Raw genomic sequence first — 25,000 nt, 5'->3', positions numbered from 1 at the left:
ATATATATATATATATATATATATATATATATATATATATATACATATATATATATATATACATTTGTATATATATACTGTATATATATATACATATATATATATATATATATATATATATATATATATATATATATATATATATATATATATATATATATATATATATATACACACACACACACACATATATATATTACTAGTACAATCTACAGCTAATAAAACCCTACGTTTAGAAATGTCGTCGTCCAGCCTGGGGGCGACCCCCCTCAAGCCCCATATAGAAATATGTATTCTGAAGCTACCGAAGTCCAAGCATCGTGACACCACATACCGACCACCTCTTGCATTAACCAAAGAAGACGCAGAAGCGAATAATACAAGTCGAAAGGCGACACCTTTGCTAGTCTTTGATCCTGAATAAAAGCGCAAGGGTAATAAATTCCCTGTCAGAAAAAGTGTATCACAAAAGTGACGGAGAAATCAATTGAGAGGAGGATACTGAACGCGAGAAGAGACGCAGTCGCTGCTAAAAGAAGGAAAGACCTTTCAAAAGGGGAGAGTTCAGTCTTTTATGTTTGCATGATTACTTTCTCTGGCTAAAGGAGACGGTTTTGGGTGTTCAGTAACGAAATTGCGTGTGTATACATATGAGTTCTTACGTGAGTTAGTGATTGTAAGTCTGTCTTGTTTTGTGCGTATGTATGTATGTATGCAAATATATACATACATACATACATATATATATATGTATAAAACACACACACACATATGTGTGTATGTATGTATGTGGGGGTAACTACGTACTACGCGTGCAAGCATATGTGCATTAGATACAACAACAGTATTAGTAACAGCATAAAAATGAATAAATCAACAATATTCGATATTATGAGACACGCCCCACTGTAATAAGATACCTTTATTATTCATTTCTGAAAACCAGTCCAATGACATACACACAATTGTCAAAATATTCCCCGCCTCAACCTGGCAAGTGTTTGGCAACTTTCCGTCAAGCGAAATCTGGCAATACGACTGCCGACGACGACGAGGGGGCGGAGCTTATGTCCGAGCCTATAATCAAAACCAATTTAGTTATCCAGACATTTCATCTGTATCGGGGCGGTCGTGTCATATAAACCAGACAGCAGAGAGGACGTTTCCAGTCAATTAAAGTCCAAATTTGACAATAAAATCCCAATTTACGTCTCTCTCTCTCTCTCTCTCTCTCTCTCTCTCTCTCTCTCTCTCTCTCTCTCTCTCTCTCTCTCTCTCTCTTCGGACGTATAAAATTTGCACGTTCATGATAATAATCAAGGCATTGTGCACACAAAACTGACAATTTCACAATTCAGTCTCTTTGATCGAAAGGTTCCTTGCAGTCTGTTTATACTGTATGCACTCGAACTTACGTTTAAAAACGGAAATACATATACCAATATACACAACATACATACAAGAAGATATACGGAGTAGGCAACACATGCGTAGATACAAAACAAAGAATTATACGAATACATATAGCTGAATCCCAATTTACATACATATGTATGCACAAGGTTGAAACAAGCCTAGTACTAAATATAACACCAAATACCAACATCACCTGAATTCCTTCGTACCAAATGAGTTTCTAACTTCCCTTCTTGACACAAGAAAGAAAGGTAAGCAACACAATCTGTATGTATAGTACCAACTCCAGCTACGACACAGCAGCCTACTGCAGATGCATTAATATGCAACTAATTTTCTTTCCTGCTGGTGCTGCAGAAGTCGAGACCACAGGACCTCGTACGGAATAATGAGGAATTGTCGTGACTCTCTCTCTCTCTCTCTCTCTCTCTCTCTCTCTCTCTCTCTCTCTCTCTCTCTCTCTCTCTCTCTCAATCTTGGAATCCGCAGACAGAGATTTTCCAGGAAATTCTTCATTTCACAAAAAGATGGAAAGCAGGAGAACAAAGGTGGGTGTGTGGGAGGTGGGGGGAGGGAGAAGGGAAGGGGAAGGGGAGGGGGGGGAGACAAAGATCGCTTTGAACTGCGAATGAAGATGGACTGAGCCTAAGAGGAACAAGGAGGAGAATAAATGGGGATTTGCAAGGGGAATGCCAACCGTGGCATTCCGTGTCTCTGCAGAGGACGTGGAGGAGACTGAAGAAATTGGGAAAGACCACTAAAGAGGGGGAGGAGAGCTAAACGAAATAACAGGGAAACGAAGTAAGAATACAGAAAACGATAACATACAACATACAAAAAACAAGTTATTCAGAAAGTAAAACACTTAGGTACAAAAAAAGGTTGTAACTGAATATTTACAAGGAACATAAAAGTAATCAAAGAGGACATTTTCAAATTGAATCTTACAGACCACCAACAAGCCTTTACTTTCACAAAAAACTCGATTTTGACTTTCCAGCAATTAAAATTTTGGCTTCGAAGCAATTCCAGCTGATTCCTTACAAAACTCTTACGAATACCCCCAAATAATTAACTGGATTCCTTAGCAACGCTCTTTTCAGTTCCTATGGTCGCCATTCCCATTCCCAAGCAATCTACTCCGATTCCACACCAACCACGTCTGGTTCCAAAATATCACCTTCCAGTTCATAATACCTCAGCATTCCTAATGAATCCCAAAAGGTAACGATTCCCGAACTTATAGCATTCAATGTTTTCACAAAAATTCTCTCTGACTCAAATCCAAAATTAAAATGGTAAAGTTATTCAAAATTTATTACTGTGCCTTACCTATTTCCTTATCTCTCAGTATGATCATGAACTAACATTAAATACATTATTGAAAATCCGAGAAAGAAACATACAGACTAAAAAGAAACATTAAAAAACCTGTCTTTCAAGGCACATTATGAACTGTTTTGAACAAGCCCCTTGATGATGATTATTATTATTATTATTATTATTATTATTATTATTATTATTATTATTATTATTATTATTATTATTAAATATTAATGCATGTACTTACCCAACTTCAGAAACCCCCCTAAATTACAAAATAAGTGCTACAAAGATCGTCTTTTAATTTAGACATATCTCATCTAAGATTGTCATAAATATGCATTTATGGCTTTTAAATAAACCAGCCTCATATTTGAAAACAACAATTAATTCACTTCTGACCAAAAACACTGATAAAAAAAAGGATGAAAAAACATCACCCAAATATCATCCACAAAGAATCACCACAGACTCTCAAATTGAAAAGAAAATAAAGGAAATTAATCCTGGAGGAATCACAGGAAAACCATAAAAAAACAGAAGTCACATTCAATGAAAACCGATAGCCCCTTGTTATCGGAGAAACCACAAAAGCGAGAGAGCAATTATCTCCTGTACTGATGCTTGACAAACCAGCCTCCATTATATTCCTTATTACCATCGAACCATCTTCAATTTCCCCATCCCAAATGCTTTGTTCAGTTGCAGAATCAATGACAAATGCCAGCTGATATGTATGAAAGTGTATATAAATATATACAGTATGTATGTATATATATATATATATATATATATATATATATATATATATATATATATATATATATATATGTATATATTGTCTAGGCCACACTTCACCAAATGTGAACCTAAATTAGTTTGACGTTTTCAGTACCTAAGCGTAAAATGGCTTCAAATCGTTTTTATACAAATAGAACATCGTGAAAAATAGGATGGAACACACACACATATGTATATATATATATATATATATATATATATATATATATATATATATATATATATATATATATATATATATAACAAAAGAGATCACATCCTCTACATGAAAAATCCCATTTCTCTCTTTCCCCTCTCAGTCAATTTCGTAAATGGCCTCTTCTGAGAGAGAGAGAGAGAGAGAGAGAGAGAGAGAGAGAGAGAGAGAGAGAGAGAGAGAGAGAGAGAGAGAGAGAGAGGCCAACGTGTCCTTTTCATCCATATGTGTTTCAGCATTTATATAATATCCCAGCTCCATTAGCTTAATCTGGTATAAGAGGCCAAACCCAATTGTAAGGGCCATTATAAAAATATACAAGACTTCGGGTAAGCTACTTAACAATGCCCACCAAAAATTCAGATTTCTGAATAATAATAATAATAATAATAATAATAATAATAATAATAATAATAATGATTGGTATAAAAACAGAGACTTAAGTTATCCAACCATGAATACAATATGTAGATAAAACCAAACTCAACGCAAGGGTTACAAAAAAAAGAATGAATGAGATATTACTAAATAAATATCAGTAAATCAGAAACAGAATATAAATAAAAACAAAATACAGTAATTTAATTGTACAATTATTGAGGGACATAAAATAAATCAAAATACAGTAATTTAATTATACAATTATTGAGGGCCATAAGATGTGAGTTACTAAACAGGAAAATACTTGAGCAAAAATCAATACGGAGGAATATGCGTGAAAATAAATAAGAGAAAACAAAAGACATAACGATAAGAACTTTCGACCGTTTCCACAACGGTCCTCTTCAGCTGAAGAGGAAAAGCTCCCCCTTTTTTTTAACCTTTTTTTTGTATTTTGGAAAAACACAGTCTCTCATTTACATTATTGTGGCTTTTTACTCATTATTTCCGGTCACAATATGGTTATGCATGGATTCATTACAGTGAAAAATGGACAAAATAAGCCTCTAAGAAGCAGTCAGAATAGAACCATAAAAAACGAACTAATTAAAAAATGAACTTGGAAAGAGAAGTGCCATTAAATCAGAATGAGTAAAAACAATTATTATGCAGTATGGACCATTCCAAATCAAGATTTGTTGCTAAAAAAAACGACAAAAAGTCATCTGGAATATAGAAAAAAGACCCACTATAAAAATACTGACAGGAACTGAGTCATCATTGCCATACCATATTTTGATTTTGTTTCAGTCGTTTATCTATCTGTCTTTTTCTACCCGTGTGTGTATCTGTCTAATGTGTTTTCACTGGACGGTATCCATAAACTCTCTCTATATATATATATATATATATATATATATATATATATATATATATATATATATATATATATATATATATATATATATATATACAGTATATGTATATATATATAATATATACATAAATATATATGATATATATGTATATATAAATATGTATGTATGCATACATGTAAGTATGCACGTATGTATGTAAACACAACACACACACACACACACACACACATATATATATATATATATATATATATATATATATATATATATATATATATATATATATATATATATATATATATATATATATATATATATATATATATATATATAAATATCCTTTCATACAGAATTCCTTTCAACCAAAATGAAAGCAAAGAGAAAAAAGTGCCCTGAAAACGCCCAGCGCATAAAAACACTAAAAGACTAATCATATAGACAAATCTAATTAACGTTGCCTCCATTAATATGCAAATTTCTGAAATACCTTGAAATTTATTTTCCATTTTCAGTCAAGAGAGAGAAGAGAGAGAGAGAGAGAGAGAGAGAGAGAGAGAGAGAGAGAGAGAGAGAGAGAGAGAGAGGGGGAGGAATGTATTTAAGAGCCTAATACCTGAGTGGACTCTGTTATTCACAGCAAAACGTATTAATACTCTAAATTGAGAAGGACGTGTTGGGGGGTGGGGAGGGGTTAAAGAAAAAGGGGAGGGGTTAAAGAAAATACTATTTACATAATCAAGAAGAAAAAACTACCCTTTGATGCTGCAAAATATCATTTTACCCAGACTTAAGATATTTTAATTAAAAAGTTTCCTGACAGAGTGACCTTGGGAAGCGGCGGGTCGTAAGGTCTACGAGCCCAAAGAGGAAGTATAAGAATTCCGACCATCTTGTCTTGCTAACTTCAGGCTGGTGTTGTCCGTTACCATCCCCCTTCCCCCGCCTTCCATTACACGTGCAGGGGGGCAAGAGGCGATGCCTGAAATATAACCCCTGGATGGCCTCTTGGGAGGGGATGTGGCAGGGGAGAGGAGGGAAGGGAGAGAGGAGGGGAGGGGGAGGACTTAGGAAATCTGCCCCTGAACCACGTCTCTCCTTATTTACATTCACGAACGTACTTTGCAAACATTCTTGCATATGCAGGAATGCATATGCACAACGAGTAAGCAAACACAAGCATGCTTACTTTCTTTCTCTCTCTCTCTCTCTCTCTTTCTCTTCTCTCTCTCTCTCTCTCTCTTTCCTCTTCTCTCTCTCTCTCTCTCTTTCCTCCTCTCTCTCTCTCTCTTTTCTTTTTTCTCTCTCTCTCTTTTTCTTTTCCCCCTTCTCTATCTCTCTTTTTTTCCCCCTCTCTCTCCCTTTTCCCCCTTCTCTCTCTCTCTCTCTTTATCTCTCTCCCTTCTCCCTTCTCTCTCTCTCTCTCTTTCTCTCTCTCTCTCTCTCTCTCTCTCTCTCTCTCTCTCTTCCCCAGGGTTGCGTCAAGATCAAAAACTATCACGGGACTGAGGACGACCATATGATATCCATTAGGTCATCCACAACTCGCGGTTTTCGAAAGGCCATCCAGCGGTCGATCGACGCACTATTAACAAACCGACGCGAGAGAGAAACCGCGGGATCGAATAACCATAACGACCTTTTCTCGTATTTCGAAGATTATTCCATATTTGTTCGTTATATCTCGTTCACAAAAACGACGTCAAGAAGGATGCGCAGTTTGCGCAGGTATGTAAATATACACAAATATTTGGCATCTCTGTCTCGATCAACATAATGTATGTAAATGCATAAATATCTGGCATCTCTCTCTCGATCAACATGGATGCGCAGAGCAACTGCGCAGGTATGTAAATACGCAACAACAGGTGTACCTTAAAATGCTAAAAGCATAAACGAACGATAAAAAGGTACAGTGACACCTCAACTGAATGGACTTTTGTGTACTTACCAGCTACCTTATCATGATTATTTTTCCGCGCTTCCATTTAGAAGTGATCAATTTTTAGATATATCTGTTATACTGAATGTTAAGTGTAAAGTACAGCTTAGTTCAGGTTGGGAACTGTGTGGAGTTACTGTTGGTTATATTCTTCAAAATACTCAAGTGCCGGCTTTAATATAGTCTTTGCAAACCACCTATCAGAAAGGCCAGTCCCCCAGTGTGTCCGTGTACTGTAAACGCCACACTATCTGCCAGAAAAACTGACAGAAAAACAATTCTATAAAAAAACTGATCACGGAAATTAACCACAAATACGAATAAGGGTTGAGGAAAGACATTTCTACCATCCGACAAAAAAAAAAAAAAAAAAAAAAAAAAAAAGACTACAAGAACAAAGAATCGACGTAAATATCGACTTCAAATCGACTTCCCAGTCAACATGACGATTCGACGTAACGAAAAAAAAGAGCTCTTAGGATAATTAAAAGATTCTGGATAACCAAACGAACGCAAACAAATCAGAAGGACTTTCATCTCCGATTCCACAAAGGATCCCATACCTAAGGAGCGTTCCGTCAAAAAGGGGAATATGTCACAGAATTCCCCAAATTCCACAATGTGACGACAGCATCAAAGGTACATAAGAGCTTTGTCTTACCTGCGCGCGTTATTGACGGAGTACTGATTCTCATAACAAATAATTATACTCATAATTACACAAATTCAGTGATTAGGAATAATTTAAAAGAAGAAAAGGGGGAAGCTCATGCATAAGAACTTAACCTAACCTGTCTTGAAAGCTTGAGTCAGTGTAATATGATACCAACGTCATAATTAAAACCGCATTTGGCAGATAAGTTATTTATAAGAATCCACACAGAAATAGATCCATTGAACTTATGAGATATATTCTGTTTTATAATTACGAAGTATTAAAATAACATCACATTCCCTGCGCATCTATAGCTGGTAACCTGAGAGAGAGAGAGAGAGAGAGAGAGAGAGAGAGAGAGAGAGAGAGAGTAAAATACTTTATTCCATTAAAAATGGTGATTACATACAGTTCCGGCTTAAATTATACATAATTGTTCGTTCTATGGAAACGTAAAACCATTTATATTGTTATAAAGAGAGAGAGAGAGAGAGAGAGAGAGAGAGAGAGAGAGAGAGAGAGAGAGAGAGAGAGAGAGAGAGAGAATCTGGCGTGAGTTTACTGAATATTTTATATTTTTTTCGTAAGTACAGTGAACTGTATATTCTTCTTTAACTTGTAGTTTCGAAAATTTCCTGTAGGCTTCTGGACGGAATTTGTAGAAATCTCTTTTAGAAAAGAAATATTAGAAACTTCGCTTATACGACTGTATATAGAGGAAACTTAAATGTTTGTAAGTTCTGATGTAGGTGAAAAAAATTCCATATATTTTCCCATGTAATAAAGTAGATTTCCTTCACTTTCAGTCTGAAGTATTATAGTTTGTAAGTTTTTATGTAGTCGGAAAAAATCCATATATTTTCCTCCGTAATAAATTGTATTTCATATATTTTCCTTCAGTCCAAGTATCATTAAAAGAAATCCCATGCTACCTTCATGAAAACATTTTGTGCAGATGGAACATATCTCCTTAGTTATTAAGGCTACAGTAACTAATATTCCCAGCCATATCAAATAATCCTTACTAGGATACCTCCGGTAAAATCAAGAAGGGGAAAAATCTAGCAACGCAAATTAAAAGGTCAATCCTTTTTCAGAATATTTCCGGTCAAATCAAGAGTGGGTAAAAAAACTGGCAACGCAAATTAAAAGGTAATTCTTTTTTGGGGCACTTCCGGTCAAATCAAGATTGGGTAAAAAATTTGGCAACGCAAATTAATAGGTCAATTCTTTTTTGGGATATTTCCGGTCAAATCAAGAGTAAAAAAATGACAACGCAAATTAAAAGGTCAATCATGTTTCAGGATACCTCCGGTAAAATCAAGAAGGGGAAAACCTAGTAACGCAAATCAAAAGGTCAATCCTTTTTCGGGATACTTCCGGTCAAATCAAGACTGGGTAAAAAATTTGGCAACGCAAATTAAAAGGTCAATTCAATTCGGTCATTTTAAGATCAACCCTTTTAGGGATACTTCCGGTCATATGAAAAAAGCAATCTAAAAGATCAAATAACGAAAGGAAAAGGCAACGCAATCTAAAAGATCAACCCTTTTTAGGGATACTTCCGGTCATATGAAAGGAAAAGGCAACGCAATCTAAAAGATCAACCCTTTTTAGGGATACTTCCGGTAAAATTAATCGGGCAAAAATCTGGCGACACAAACTAAAAGGTCAATCCTTTTTTGGATAATTCCGGTAAAATCAAGAGTGTAAAAAAACATGGGAACGCAAATTAAAAGGTTAATTCTTTTCTGGGATACTTCCGGTAAAATCAAGAGCCGGTAAAAAAATCTCGCAACGCAGATTAAAAGGTCAATATTTTTTTTGGCATAATTCCGGTATATACAAGAGCTGGCAACGCAAATTAAAAGGTCAATCCTTTTTAGGGATACTTTCGGTACAATCAAGCGAAGAAAAATCTGGCAGTGCAAATTAAAAGGTCAACCCTTTTTTGGGATACATACAGTTAAACCAAGAGTAGGAAAATTCTGGCGACACTAATTGAAAGGATACTTCCGGTAATGTCCAAGAGTTTTAAAAATCTGGTAACGCAAACTGGAAGGTCAATCTATTTTGGGATACTTCCGGTAAAATCAAGTGTATACACAACGCAAATTAAAAGGTCAATTCTATTTTGGATACTTCCGGTAAAATGAGAGTAAGAAAAACCTGGCGACACAAACTTCAAGGTCAATCCTTTTTTGGAGATACTTCCAGTAAAATCAAGAGTGTTTAAAGAAACCTGGCAACGCAGATTGAAAGGTCGGTACTCACCCAGCCTTCCTGACGGCGCCGGTGCAGTTGAAGGAGGCGGCAGTGGTGCCCGCCCGAGGCGCCTTGTAAGGGGAGTTGTGGACGCTCTCCCCGTCCTCATCCTCGCTCACGGCGGTCGTCAGCGACATGCGGTCGTCATCGGACATCTGCAAGAGGGGGGAGAAAGGTCGCAAGGTCAACATCCAAGAAAGAAAACTCTTCAAAAACTTTCTCTTAGACTTTTTCTTTTTTTTGTTTTTGTTTTGCGATTTGGCTTCTGCAAAGATATTCCGCATGGACTTATACGATAACAATAAAACAATGTATATAGATATAGATATAGAGATATATATATATATATAAAAAAGAACGATGACGATTTCTTTATTAAAAAAGAAGAGTAGCAAAACATCCACACACACACAAACACGTTTAAAAAGAGAAAATTTGGATTAAACTATTTATAAAAAAAAGGAAAAATAAAAGAATCGAGAATAAAGAAAAATATGAAAGACACCCAAAACAACTTGGCAGAGGTTGACCATCCTGTGATGCGAGTTGCTCTGGGATGTTTTTTTTTTTTTTAGCAAAAGCAGTAGCAGCAGCAGTAGCAGCAGTGGGAGTAAAAGTAGTAGTGGTAGTAGTAGTAGTAGTCAGTAGTAATAGTTGACACAGTAGTGGTAGTTCTCAGGGTCTACCAAACGACCGTGTCTAAACCATTTGACCATTAAACGAAAGTCCCGCAAGTTTTTCGTGATTCCCAACTCAAAAGTTACAAGTGCGTATTTTGCCATAATACTGAAAAACAATAATCAAGTTTGAAAGCGGTATTAAAAAAAAAAAGCTCATCAAAACAACTCAAAACTCAGAAACGGGACTCGAGCTTACCAGAACAACTCCAAGCTGATAAACGTTTTTTCAGCTTATCCAAAAAATTCAGAAACGTTATTCTGGATTTTACAAAACAAGCTCAAAACTCAAAAACGTTATCCTGGCTCATCAAAAAATTCAAAAACCTAATTTTGGCTCATCACAACAACTCAAAAATCTTTATTCTAGCTTCAAAAACCAACTCAGGACCCAAAAACTGTTTTTCCAGCTCATTCAAAAAGTCAAAAAGTTATCCTGGCTTACCAAAACAAATTCAAAACTCAAAAAGTTTTTCCCAGCTTATAAAAAAACTAAAAAACACGAAACTAAGTAAAATTAATGAAAAATTACCATGTCAAAATCACCAACACCCCATTAAATAAAATTTAATAAAATATAAGAACAAAACTAAGAAAAAATTGATGTAAAAGGATTGAAAAAAAAAATTATTTTCAGTTTAGACACAGCTGTAAAGACCCATGGAGAATAAAATTTTCTTTTTTATATTACAGAAAACTAAAATAACCGCATACTTATGAACTAAGATATAAAACTACATTAACACTTAAATAAAAACACAGTCGCTATCAAGATATTTTTCTCTACACAGAAAGTGACTGAAACAAAGGTGAAAATGTATGTAAAAATATATATAAATATTGATATATTACTGTAACAATCATAATTCTTATTTTTTTGATCGACCGAAGTAATAAGACAAATTAGCAGTAATAACTGATGACAGCAACCATAATGAAAATGGAGATGGTAATGATAAGTAATGACAGCAATTACTTTTTTTTTTCAAGTGAAAATATAACCACAAATTAACTTTTAAAAAACTTCCTATTGGCTATTTACTCTCGACTACATCACAGTGTAGACAACAGATCTGGGTGACAGAGCGAAATAGAAATGAACACTTATATACACCGAACAGAACAACAGATCGAACTAAAGTACATTGATAAGACACAGAAAACAAATAGATACTTTACAGACATACTGAAACATTCCATTAATGTTTCGGTGGGTTTCTGCACTTTAAAATAAATAATAAATGACTTTAGTGAAACAGAGTTTAGTACATACAGCTTTCTTGTACTGCCTTCGTCTTCAAAGACAGGCGTGGGGTGAGCCTGTGTGTTCTATAATTCCTGCTTTAAGAGTCCAACTTAGCCTAGCCAGTATGTATCTATGACTATAAGGAAGCAAAAAATGCCAGTTGATATAAAATTATCATGAGAAGTACATCACAGCACAGCTTTCAAATACTTCCAAAGCTGTCATATTTTTAAAAACGATTTGCCAGTACTGAAATCTCGTTTTTGACAATTCTAAGGCCCCTTCATCAATCTCACGAGACTCTTAAGTGTAATTCACATAAAAGAAAATGTTTTACACATCCTTTAACTCAATGATGTACATTTAAAGCAAAATACCAATTATGGTGAAAGTTTGGTCCAGATTATTTCACTCCAATATCAATTTACAGAAAATACACCATATGATGTTCCCCAAAATAACTCGCGTCTGGTTCAAGGTCTTTTTCTGATAAGTAATTCTACAAGTAAAGTAGATTTACTATGCAACAAAAATCTAAAGGAAGTGTGATTGGGGCCATCTGCAAACAAGTTTCTACGTCGAGAATATAATGATGACAAATGCCTAAGAATAACTAGCATGAACTGCTCTTTAAACAACCCAACAATACTCTGTTTCATCTCTGTCACTGAAAATACGCCTAAGAACGTCTTCTTCAAATTACGATGGCAAACTTACATGTCGCTGCGTTCTCTTACATATGAAGCTGGCCATGTCAGCCCACATGGAAATCTGAGATGATAATAAATAATAATAATAATAATAAACAACAACAACACAAAATCAACACAAACAGGTTCCCCCTTTTCATTCTACCTTGTTTACGTCAACGTCGGTACCTCCAGCAGAGCCAGTGTACTGTGCCACGGCAGTGTACCGTACCAAGGCAGTGTACCTTACCAAGGCACTGTACTGTACCAAGGCAGCGTACCGTACCAAAGCAGCCACAGCCCTATTTCAGTATCTAATACCAGGCTTTATCAAGGTGTCAGTTAACGACAGAGGTCTCAAAGGGAGAGTTAAGAAAGAATATTAACAGAACACCACTATTGTTTACACTGTGTTCTTGGGGATAAGACAATCACTACGAGTGAAGATGGTGAATATGATGATGATGATGATGACAGTGACAGTGGTGACAATGACAACGCGTGTGAAACACTGACACGTAAAATTAAAGGGAGGGGCAGACCAGAAAAGAAAAAAATATATACAAAATGTATCTTTATATATAAAGTGTATATTTATATGCACTGAAATACTCTCCTGACGCTAAGGTTTGCACGACAGTATCTGATCTAAATAAAGAGTGACTGGAGAATAGAAACCAAAGACTTACGAAGACAAATAACAACTCATGGACGATCGGACGACAAAAAAAATGAAATAAAACAAAAACAAAAAAATGAAGGACTGAGACAATTCAGGAAGGACGGATGAGGTAAGGGAGGAGGAGGAGGAGTAGGAAGAGGAGGAGGAGGAGGAGGAGGAGGAAAAGGAGGAGAAGGAGGAGGAGGAAAAAAGGAAGACGGCGAGGCTGCGAAGGAAAGCGAGACTGCACAGGGGAAGAGAGAGAGAGAGAGAGAGAGAGAGAGTCTGAGGCGAAAGAAAGGAAAATGAAAATGAGAAGAAGGAAAAGAGGAAAGCCAGGAATGGGGAGAGGGAAGGTTTCGGCAGGACACCTCACGAATGGCATACAGAACATCTGATATAACAAATGGGACACAGAGAGCGAAGGAGGCGAGAGAGAGAGAGAGAGAGAGAGAGAGAGAGAGAGAGAGAGAGAGAGAGAGAGAGAGAGAGAGAGAGAGAGATATTTTTTCCATAAATGATGATGTATGCAAGACGAGCATTCCAAAAAGTGTACCGGTGAGGAGAAGGAGGAGGAGGAGGAGGAAAAGGAGGAGGAGGAAAAGGAGAAGGAAGAGGAGGAGGAGGAAGAGGAGGAGGAGGAAGAGGAGGAGACGAAGTGTGTGTGAGAGAGAGAGAGAGAGAGACGAGGAGTGAGGAAAAATAACATGAGTGGAGGGGTCAGTAGCTTCCCCTCTTGGTGAGACTTACACCCCCCTTATCTGTAAACTGAAGGGGGTAGGGGGGAGTGTGTGTATGGGGGAAGGGGTGACATCAATCAGAGGGAACGGAGGAGCACTGGGTACTGGGTATCTTTTTTTTGGAGGGGGAGGGGAGGGGGAGAGAGCAAGCTTGAATAAGTGACATACTGCGCCACCAGCGGGTGCGGTGATCATCCTGGGAAGCTCTCCTCCCGGGGAGTGCAAATGCAGAGCATCTTGCAAGGGCGTACTACTGTCTTGCAAGGGCACAGGACCCTGCAGGGGAATCATGCCGTCTGGCAAATGCATGCCGCTTTGCAAGTACGCCATGTTGTCCTGCAGGAGGTAATGGTCTTGCAAGTGCATACTGTTTTGCAAGTGAAAGTTGTCTTGCAAGTGCATGTGGTTTTGCAAGTCATACATGCTATCTGGTAAGTGCATCTCGGATGGCGAGGCGTTCGGCATGTAAAGCACGCCTCCGCCCCCGCCTCCACCTTCTTGGAAGACGTAGCCCTCCTGCAGAGCGTACTCATCATCATCCTGATGCTGCTCCTGCAGCTGCTGCAGCTGCTGCAGCTGCGAAGGAGGATGATGATGCCGACTGTCGTGAAAGGGCACCAGCGCCTCGCGCATGGGATGATGAGGGCCGCTTTGTTGCAAGGGATGGTGATGCAGGTGGGGGTGATGGCCATTCATCTGCAAGGGATTGTTGTTGTTGTTGTTGTTGTTGATCCCTTGCATGTTTTGGTGGTGATGGTGTTGTAGGTGGTGGTGGAGATGGTGGAGATGGTGGTGGTGATTGTCTATCAAGTGGTTATGGTTCTGCAAAGGATGCATGTGGTCGTCTTCCTGCAAGTCTGTGTCGTTGCCTTGTAAGTGCATGCCGCTGTTCTTGTAGTGTAGTGTGTTGCCTTGCAAGTCAACATTCTCTTGCAAGGAAGTATTGCCTTGTAAGTTCATATTGTCTTGCAAATGACTACCATCGTTTTGCAAGTGCATATTCTCTCGCAAGTGCATCTCCTCTTGCAAGTCGGTATTGCCTTGCAACTGCCTGTTCTCGTTCATATTGATGTCTGACAGGTGTTGCTGCTGCTGCTGCTGCAGACTACTACTGTTCTGGAGGTGGTTCATTTCGTTCTGGGAATTGACCTCGTTCTGCAAATCCGTGTCGTTCGACAGATGCACGCCCTCCGGCAGGTGCATTCCATCTTGCAGGTGCATATTCCCCTGGTAAATGGGGAGGTCGCCTTGAAAGGGAATGCTCTCCTGAAAGGAGAGGTGGTCTTCCTGAAAGGGCTGAAAGGGCTCCTGAAACGCCACTCTCTCCTGCTGCTGCTGCTGCTGCAGGTGGTGGTGGTGGTGGAGGTGGTCTGGGTAAGGCATCCCCCTCCCGTCGTCGTCGTCTTCGTCATCATCGTCGTCCTGAGCTGGTTCCTCGAAGGTCACGCCCCTCGGAACGTGGTCTGGGTAAGGCAAGGCGTTGGGAGGCAGGGGCTCTTGATAAGGCAAACCGTTCTGAACCGGCTCTTGGAAGGTCACTGTGTTCTGGTTTCCGTGCTCTGGGTAGGTGATGGCGTTCGGAACCACCTGGTCTTCGAAAGTGACTGCAGTAGCCTCGTGTTCTGGGTAGGGGATAGCGTTAGGAACTTGATCCGGGTATGGCATACCACCTGGACCTGCCAAGTGCATGTCTGGAGGTAGCATGCCACCTGGGTAGTGCATGCCGCCCGCGTAGGGCACGACGCTGCCATTGGCGTTCAGTGCGTCGGGGGACATGTAGCAGCCATCATGCACACTGTTCAGAAATGGCATATGGTCATGCTGGAGCATCCCGCTCTGCATATGTCTACTACCATCCGGGTACTGCACACTGTTTGTACCTTGAAAAAACCTATTAGTGCTAGTATTATATATGTTAGGAGTACCAGGGCCTTGCAAGTGCATCATGTTGCCTTGCAAATTGACATTGCCTTGCAAGTACATACTGTTCTGCAAGTGCACATTCTCCTGAGGGTGGTGCATTCTCTCTTGCAAGTGCATATTCTCTTTCGCCATGCAAATAGGGCTGAAGGCGCCAACGGGCGGAGGCAGCAGCCGCTATGTGGGGGAAATGTGCTCGTTTAGAAGTCAACCTTAAAGTGGCCTTTTTCTTTTTTATTTTTTAAATTCGTCTGTTGCCAAGGATTATATAACAAGGGGGTTCTCAGGGGCGAGGGAGGACTCCAGGATCAGGATCAAAATGGCTTGGAATATCGGGAATTTAAAACAGATTTCTCAAGATGACAAGACATTTAGCATACTGGCAATATCAAGTATCTTTTAAGAAATTTACAGGTCAGCTAGACAAGCCATGGTTTACCACATTCTGTAGACAGATTATTATGCTAAAACACAAAAATAAATATCAAGAGGAGACAAACAGATATATCAACTCACTATGTTCACCACGGATAAAAAACAAACTGTTACAATTCCCACCTTATCCCTTTACACCAATTTCGGTCAACTGAACTACCTGTGTGTAGCAGTGCCAAAATTTTAATCTTCCTTTCCAGATTAACCAATAACAGGCCTGAAACTGTTGTATTGTCAAAATACTGAAAATAAACCTTGAGAGACCTAAGAGATTCAGCAAATGCAGGCGAAGAGAAAAAAAATAATATAGGGCATGAACATTTAGTTAAAATTAAAAATAAAAATAAATCACAAACAGTCTTTTTTTTTTTTTGGCTATACCTGTCCCGGGGAATCTCTTGCCAAAACAACCTGTTTCTTTCTTAAGGCAGAACTTAGATATCTTTTTTTTTTTTTAAATTAAATCTTGTCAAGAAAAGCTGTTTTTTTTATATGGAGGGGGAGAATCCTTGGGAGAATGGAGACAAGTGATCCAGGAGCTGTAGGACTCGTAGGAATTCGTAATAACAAGTGGGATCTCAAGAGTGGTGGGATGGAAGGGGCCCAAGAGAACAGAAAAAGGTGCAAAAAGTTTCCAGTCGACAAGAAAAGTGAGAGAGAGGACTTCCAAGACGGAAAGGAAATAAAGGAAATAACTGCCAGGTGAAGAAGAAGAAGAAGAAGAAGAAGAAGAAGAAGAAGAAGAAGAAGAAGAAGAAGAAGAAGAAGAAGAAGAAGAAGAAGAAGAAGAAGAAGAAGAATGTTGCACAAAACGAGGACGAAGAAGCAGAAGGGACAGCTCGGAAAGGACAGGGCGCAAGGATCTTGGAGAGGATGTACCAGGATGTACACTGCGAGGGGCAAGGAAGGATTTTCTAGGCGCCTGGAATACAGGTGGTTGGTAGTCCCTGTATCTTGTCCAGGGATGTTACATTCGGGATTAAAAAGGGGGGAAGTATAATTTTGATCCAATAAAATTTTTAATGGAAAAAAATCAAATTTCATTTTTTTTATAATTTTAAATAGCAATAAAATACTGCTTGCTTGCACTGAATGAGTTCTTCAATGAATCAAGTTACACAAATATAATCATTGAACTTTTTTTTTCCTTTCAAAGTGAAAATATCATTAGGATTTATAACCTCTTCCAGCGCCATTTCCCGCCTTGGGCTGGGAGCGCTTTCATGCAGGCAGGGAAAGTTTCTGACCTCACTTTCACTCACAGACACACACACACAAACACACGCACACACATACACACACAGACTAGCTGGCTGGCACAAGAAAAGTCAAGTCAATCATACTTAAGAATAACAATTTGGTATCTGTATGAAAATAAACAAAAGATGCCTCACCCTTGGTTTGAAAACACTTTACATATAAACAATCATAAGGTTACCATCTACAAGATAACTCACAACACTGGAATTCACTTTATGAGAAAAAAAATAATAATAACATCTGGAACATTGTGATTAAATTCTTAACAAATAATAATCAGAAACATAATAAAACCAAAGGTTGACTTAACAGTTAAAGAGAATCACATCAAAAAACATAACAAACCTGTTACCTCACTTACAAACACTTTTGCTTGCATTAAATATTTTACTCTCAATTTATTTTCTATGACTGTTTTAGCGTTTCCTTAACCATTCTTACTGTCAATAGGGCTAATTGTTAAATGACACCTTTATCACAGTCTTTCAAACACAGAACAATGACCTAAAGTCTAAATGGAAAAATATATGTGAAAATATATGTCAAAGGTCGGGCAGAAATTATGGCAAGATATACCTAATGGGTAAGACAATACCTTCTAGTTTTTAAATTTAGGAAACGATTACTTGACAGACAAGAGTGAAAGCACGATTATATTGCTCTAGGTTACAGTATCTTTACCTGAAACGAATACCAAAACACTAAAACGAACTACACTTAAATCTTGCTGCATCAAGACCAACCTGTGCCAGACTGCAAGTGATACAATTTTAAAATCAAATGCAAGCATATTACGTAAGAACTTATCCAGAATCAGGTATAAACACAATTGGCAAGACATTTCTCCCTTACGGTATAGCTATCATATTTCAGCCAATACACTGTCATTAACCTCAATCTCATATTCCCTACTGGAAACATCGAGTAATGTATTAAAACATATTCATGAGGATACATGTGGCTTGGTGTAAACTGCTCCGTGGTAACTAATAGTACTTGACATCAAAGGATCCCGGTAAACGTTAACTTGACATCAATTCAATCTATACCTGCAGTTGTACACGTGATAATTTCCAAATATGAGAAATTCATAGGCATGATAAAAGATACAAAATTAAGGCCTATACGTGATAATCTCCAGAGCAAATATAAACAGAAATATGAGAAAATCATACTAGCCATGATCAAGATGATATATAATACAGGCCAACCAGTCTGTACGTATTAGATGTCTGAATGAAAACACACTGGAAGAAACGTATGAAAGGAAGAGAAAGAAACCATCGGCAATTTTAAATCCCAAATGAACAATTAACCAAAAAGTCGAAAAAGAGTATAAATCAAGATGTCTAGTGAAGATGACACCCTACAATCAGCTGGCTTTGAAAAAATTACACAAAGGGTTATCATACTTCACAGTTCCGGCCATAATGCAAATGCTTACACAGATTTATGTAGAATCTTAGAGACAAGAATGGTTTGAGTAACAGAATATTAAATTACTATTTGTCCCCTATGGATAAATAACGGGTTCGTGACAAGGTCATTCATAAGTGTGACTGCATCCAAAGATCATAACAAGTGCCAGGAATTATAACTAATTCGATCGGAAGATATGTATCTATGAATTGTAATTTCAAGTTAAGAACATTAAGAAAAATCAATGCACATAGTAACGGATTACCTAGACGTAATCTCAGTAACACCTGGAACTAAAATAAAAAAAAATATAAATTGGCAACCTCCTTGAACATCAAGACAGATGACCCTTTAAAAAAATTTCCCAACATCTAAAGCAAATAATCAACGTTATTTGCAAACACACTGAAACAAACAGATTTAGCTGGCCTTACGCCAGCACGGGCTCTTCCTCCTGAAGCGGCAGGGAATTTGGACATTGTAAGATTTATAAGAAAATTAAAGCGAAAGCCTACTAGAGCTAAAATGAATAAAATAGTCTGTTATTTTTTCATCGAAACCTTGAAAATAATAAAATGTTGACAATGTGACAAATTTAATATATTCTTTAAATATCTCGTCTAATACAAATTCTAAATATTTGTTAATACTCAGAATATCCAGAGAGAGAGAGAGAGAGAGAGAGAGAGAGAGAGAGAGAGAGAGAGAGAGAGAACCTTAGCGATGGAAAGAATGTTGGGAACTAATAAACTCCAGATGAACTTGTTTACCGCATTGCGATGCTCAATAAAGGCCCTGATGATATAATTAAATATGTGCTCAAATGGATCTTAAGGAACAAAATTACTTGGAACACAGCAACTATCCACCTCTGCTTAATTAAACATATTGTACATACATGTGTATATATATTTACTTACATATATATAAATATACATATAATGTACATACACACATACATACAAACATATATATATATACTTATATAAATATATATATATAATTAATATATATATATGTGTATATATATATATATATATAATATATATATATATATATATATATATATATATATATATATAATATATATATATATATATATATATATAATCTAAGATAAAATATGACGCACTTTTAAAATAAAAGCTTGTTTCCAAATCGCATCTACAAACAGCACAGAGAGAGAGAGAGAGAGAGAGAGAGAGAGAGAGAGAGAGAGAGAGAGAGAGAGAGAGAGAGAGAGAGAGAGGAAAGTTGTTATGTGATTAGGAATTTCCAGTTTTGTAAGAACTTCTACTACAATTCCCAATAAGCGTCGTTCAGTTCAGGTTCACTTCAGTCATATCGCCTCATTTTCTTGGTGATTTTCCGTCGGGAAAGAGATCGAATCAATTTGGGAAAAAACCCCGACGTGAAAAGGCTTTGTGTTGTCAGAGGTAGGTAGTACAGGCAGGTCACAAAGAAAAAAAAAATTAATGATTAGAAATAGTTGTACAAAAGACATTTGATGTATTTAATTGGCATTCTTACAAACAAGCGCCCAGACACAGACGCATTTATATATATATATATATATATATATATATATATATATATATATATATATATATATATATATATATATATATATATATATATATACACACATATATATATATATATATATATGTATATATATATATATATATATATATATATATATATATATAGAGAGAGAGAGAGAGAGAGAGAGAGAGAGAGAGAGAGAGAGAGAGAGAGAGAGGGCAGAATGAAGCTGCCTTGGGTCGTGCTACACGAAGGTACGTTACGTCCCCAGGGTCGAAACTAGACCTGTCGTCGTCTCGCCCGTCACTTAAATTGCCGAAACTCTCGATGACAGTGCTGATGATCTAATAACTAAAATTTCCATCACTATCGTTATCGTTACTGATAAGTTTCTACAACAACGATAATATTAACCAGCAATAACTTACATCAACAGAAAGTCACGGCAAAATCAATAACAAAAATTACAAGCAAGTCTTACATCAGCAATTAAAACAAATTACATCCTCTACGGCAACAATATCTGCAATTATGACAATTTACAATCCTCTACGGCAACAATACCTGCAATAATATTTTGTACCTCTTTAAAAAACAACAGTATCAGCAGGGAAAAAAAAAGATTAGCCAAGCCATATATATTTCAAACGAAAACACCAATTACGTTCCAATCAGTCAATTAACCAACTGAAAAAAAAAGTGTATTACATTAGTCCTGAGTGAAACAAATGAATTACAATATCATAAATATCAAAAGAAAAAAAAATAACGCTATTGGCGCTAGCATTATCTCGCCTCATAATTATTCAAAAAAAGTAATTAGTCGTGTAATCACGAATTATTAAAAAATATATATTTTTTTGAGACCGACGTCTGAATAATGTTCCAATCTCGCGTTCCCCCAGGTCTCCGCCTATCTGTAAATTGTATTTATAAAGGATTACCTCAAAAAAGAGACTTTCGAATTCTTTCATCGCTTTTTAATTACATCGGTTAAAAGCTCTTTACAACCCAAAGTAATTCGGACGCTCGACGTTCTCGCGTCGATTCGTGGGTCGAATAATCATTACCAACTCGACAGACGCTTGGGAAAAAGATTTGACTCGCGAATGTGGATTACAGCATACATTCCTGAGAGAGAGAGAGAGAGAGAGAGAGAGAGAGAGAGAGAGAGAGAGAGAGAGAGAGAGAGAGAGAGAGCAATGACGCAAGAATATTACTTCTGTTGTCACGTTTTCATCAGAATTCCACATCAAACTGGCATATTTTGTGTACTGAGAGAGAGAGAGAGAGAGAGAGAGAGAGAGAGAGAGAGAGAGAGAGAGAGAGAGAGAGAGAGAATGAATCAAAGTCGAAATCCTTCATTCCATCAAAAATGGTTATTACATCTGTTTCATTTTGTATACTGAGAGAGAGAGAGAGAGAGAGAGAGAGAGAGAGAGAGAGAGAGAGAGAGAGAGAGAGAGAGAGAGAGATTCCTTAATTCCATTAAAATCGTTATTACATACATTCCATTTTGTATTCTGAGAGAGAGAGAGAGAGAGAGAGAGAGAGAGAGAGAGAGAGAGAGAGAGAGAGAGAGAGAGAGAGAGAATTTTTAATTCCATTAAAATGGTTATTCCATCATTGCATTTCATTGCATTCTGCCTTCTAGCGTTCTTCCAAACAATAAGAATAAAGAAAAGGAGGAAAACTCACTCTCCTTTTTTTTTTATAAAGGAAAAAAAGAAAAACAAAAACACACACACACACCACTTCCATTAAAATTCAGCTTTAAAGAGTAGACTATGAGAGCGAAAGAATCAATAGGTCTATTGTAGATGGAGAGGCTGAGAGAGCCCTCTCTATATCCTACGCCACGATTCTGATAATATACTCCTCGTACGATCTCTCTCTCTCTCTCTCTCTCTCTCTCTCTCTCTTTCCGATAAATACAATGAATATATACATGATCCATCGTAAAAATTATACATACATACTTATATATATATATATTGTATATATACATATATATATGGTAAAACTCTCTCTCTTTCTTTCTCTCTCTCTCTCTCTCTCTCTCTCTCTCTATCTATCTATATATATATATATATATATATATATATATATATATATATATATATATATATATATATATATATATATATATATATATATATATATATATATGTTCGTGTGTGTGTACGTATGTGCATATGACAGATATATTCCCAAAAACTTATATAAAATTGTAACCACAAACATGTCTCCATGGAGAGAGAGAGAGAGAGAGAGAGAGAGAGAGAGAGAGAGAGAGAGAGAGAGAGAGATCCATGGTGTTCTTATGATAATCCACCGCGAGTAGATCTCTGCATACATGTATGCGCGCACATCCGTAACCTTAATAAAACAGCATACACCTAAAAATGCAAATAAATGTCATCCATCTATGCCTTTTCTGTCTCGTCTCCCTAAAGGCACCTCCAGGAATTTGCATTCCTTTAAAAACCTCTTCTCTCTCTCTCTCTCTCAGTTGTTCTTCGTGCTAACAGCGGACGACTAGGAAACATCGGAGGGACGAAAGGAGGGAGGAGAGAGAGAGAGAGAGAGAGAGAGAGAGAGAGAGAGAGAGAGAGAGAGAGAGAAGGCATGGAGAGAAGGGGGGAGGGAAGAAGGGGATCTTTTGAACAACGTTACTTCCTTGTAGCCGAGAGCAGCTTTTTTTTTTTTTCTTCAACTCTGCCCTAGGTAACGGGGAACGCTAGGCTATTTATTTTGGTCTGTGCTGTATCACCTTCGTACATTTCCTCTCGTTTGGTTTCCTACTTTTCAATTTTCTTTAAAGTCGTACTGAATTTATTCGGAGATATAGAGAATGGTCAGATTTGTATTTCAAGTTATAGGGTATATCAATGTATGCTTTATATCTTTTTTCTCAATATAGCTGATGTGGCACCCTTCGAAGTAACAGATGATTAGTTTGAAAAGAAGGATTAATATTCCGCTTGAGAAGAGACGAACAAACAAATATATTAATATATATTCACGATATCTATAAAAGTATTATGTATATATGTATATATATATATATATATATATATATATATATATATATATATATATATATATATATATATATATATATATATATATATATATATATATATAGAGAGAGAGAGAGAGAGAGAGAGAGAGAGAGAGAGAGAGAGAGAGAGAGAGAGAGAGAGAGAGAGAGAGAGAGAGAGAGAGGAATATGAATCAAAACCGATTCGAAAAACGTATAATGAATAACAGTTCAGCCGCATCTAGCGAAACGGTCCATCGCAATACAATATCGTAACTGTGCCATCGCCTGACCTCGTCACCAAAGACCAGGGGAAATGGGAAAGGTCATTTCAAGAGATATTCCTTCCAGAATCAGCGCAATCCATCAACTGGCACTGGTGAAAGACAGCAGAATTATACAACTCACATAAAGAGAAAGTAACTGTTACAAAGGAGAAAGTATAACCTGTTCAGAGTGTCTCACAGACGACACGATCAATTCACAGTAAAAAGAAAGTTGCTGTTATAAAGGAGAAAATATAACCTGTTCCGAGTGTCTCACAGAAAACACGATCAATTCACAGTAAAAAAAAAGTAACTCTTACAAAGGAGAAATTATAACCTGTTCAGTATATCTCACAGAAGACAGGATCACTTCACAGTAAAAAGAAAGTTACTGTTATAATGGAGAAAGTATAACCCGTTCAGTGCATCTCACAGAAGACACGATCACTTCACAATAAAAAGAAAGTAACTGTCACAACGGATAAAGTATGACCTATTCCGAGTGTCACAGGGAACACACGATCAACTTTTAAGTGATTACGTCACTTTCTTGGTACAGTAACTAACTTTCTAACGTAGAAATTGATCACCCAGCTTCTAGTTCAGTTTAATAAAAGGGCACACAACTCAAAATCGTACTGTGGCTTTCACTCAACCAAGATAGAACCAATCAATCAATCGACTGGCAAACGTAGTGACGAGTAACCTCTTCCTACATTAAATCATACATGGCTGAAACAGACAATTCTCGTAGGACAAATTCAGTGACAAAGCTTACCCTCTACGGCAGAGAAACAGGCGTTAGGTTGAACGTAACAACTGCATCTGCTCGTTTAAAAAAGAATGATTTTTCAGTCAATTTAAAAGCTAAAACTCCATCTTTCAACTTAGCATACAAACCAAAATTTAACCAATGTGAAATACAATATGAAATTTAAACAAACCAATTTGATGCAACCGATAGAGAAAGAGCTCAATTTATACAAATCACTGAACATGAATACATTAATCTAATCACCCAAACTTCACAATAACAACCAATTCCTTATATTTTAACCAACCAAATAAGTTCAACCAACCAGTTTAAAAGTCTACCAACAACCACTGATAAAAACCAAAACACGACAAAAATCAACCAACAATCGATAATCATTTGGTTAAACTAAACTCTTTCGCAATTCAGCAAACAAAAAGAAAAAAAAAACCCTACAGAAAAACAAAAAAACAAACGGACGCCAAAATTTA

At 36.9% G+C, this 25,000-nt stretch overlaps 1 protein-coding gene across 25 annotated transcripts in view; it reads right to left on the bottom strand.

The window, feature by feature from the left end:
• The window catches only part of sif (still life), a 682,529-nt gene that overhangs the window by 175,338 nt on the left and 482,191 nt on the right, over positions 1–25,000 (bottom strand). For 23 of the 25 annotated variants that reach the window (XM_067129380.1, XM_067129383.1, XM_067129387.1 and 20 more), the window contains 2 exons: positions 14,036–15,964; positions 9,864–10,009 (listed from right to left, as the gene is read on the bottom strand). In XM_067129380.1, the coding sequence (XP_066985481.1) occupies positions 9,864–10,009; positions 14,036–15,964 (2,075 nt within the window). The remainder of the gene's footprint in view (positions 1–9,863; positions 10,010–14,035; positions 15,965–25,000) is intronic. The other 2 variants (XM_067129405.1, XM_067129406.1) reach the window with 1 other exon arrangement.

This window comes from Macrobrachium rosenbergii, chromosome 27, assembly GCF_040412425.1.
Source record: "Macrobrachium rosenbergii isolate ZJJX-2024 chromosome 27, ASM4041242v1, whole genome shotgun sequence".
NCBI lineage: Eukaryota > Metazoa > Arthropoda > Malacostraca > Decapoda > Palaemonidae > Macrobrachium > Macrobrachium rosenbergii.
This window is presented reverse-complemented; position numbering and strand designations above follow the sequence as displayed.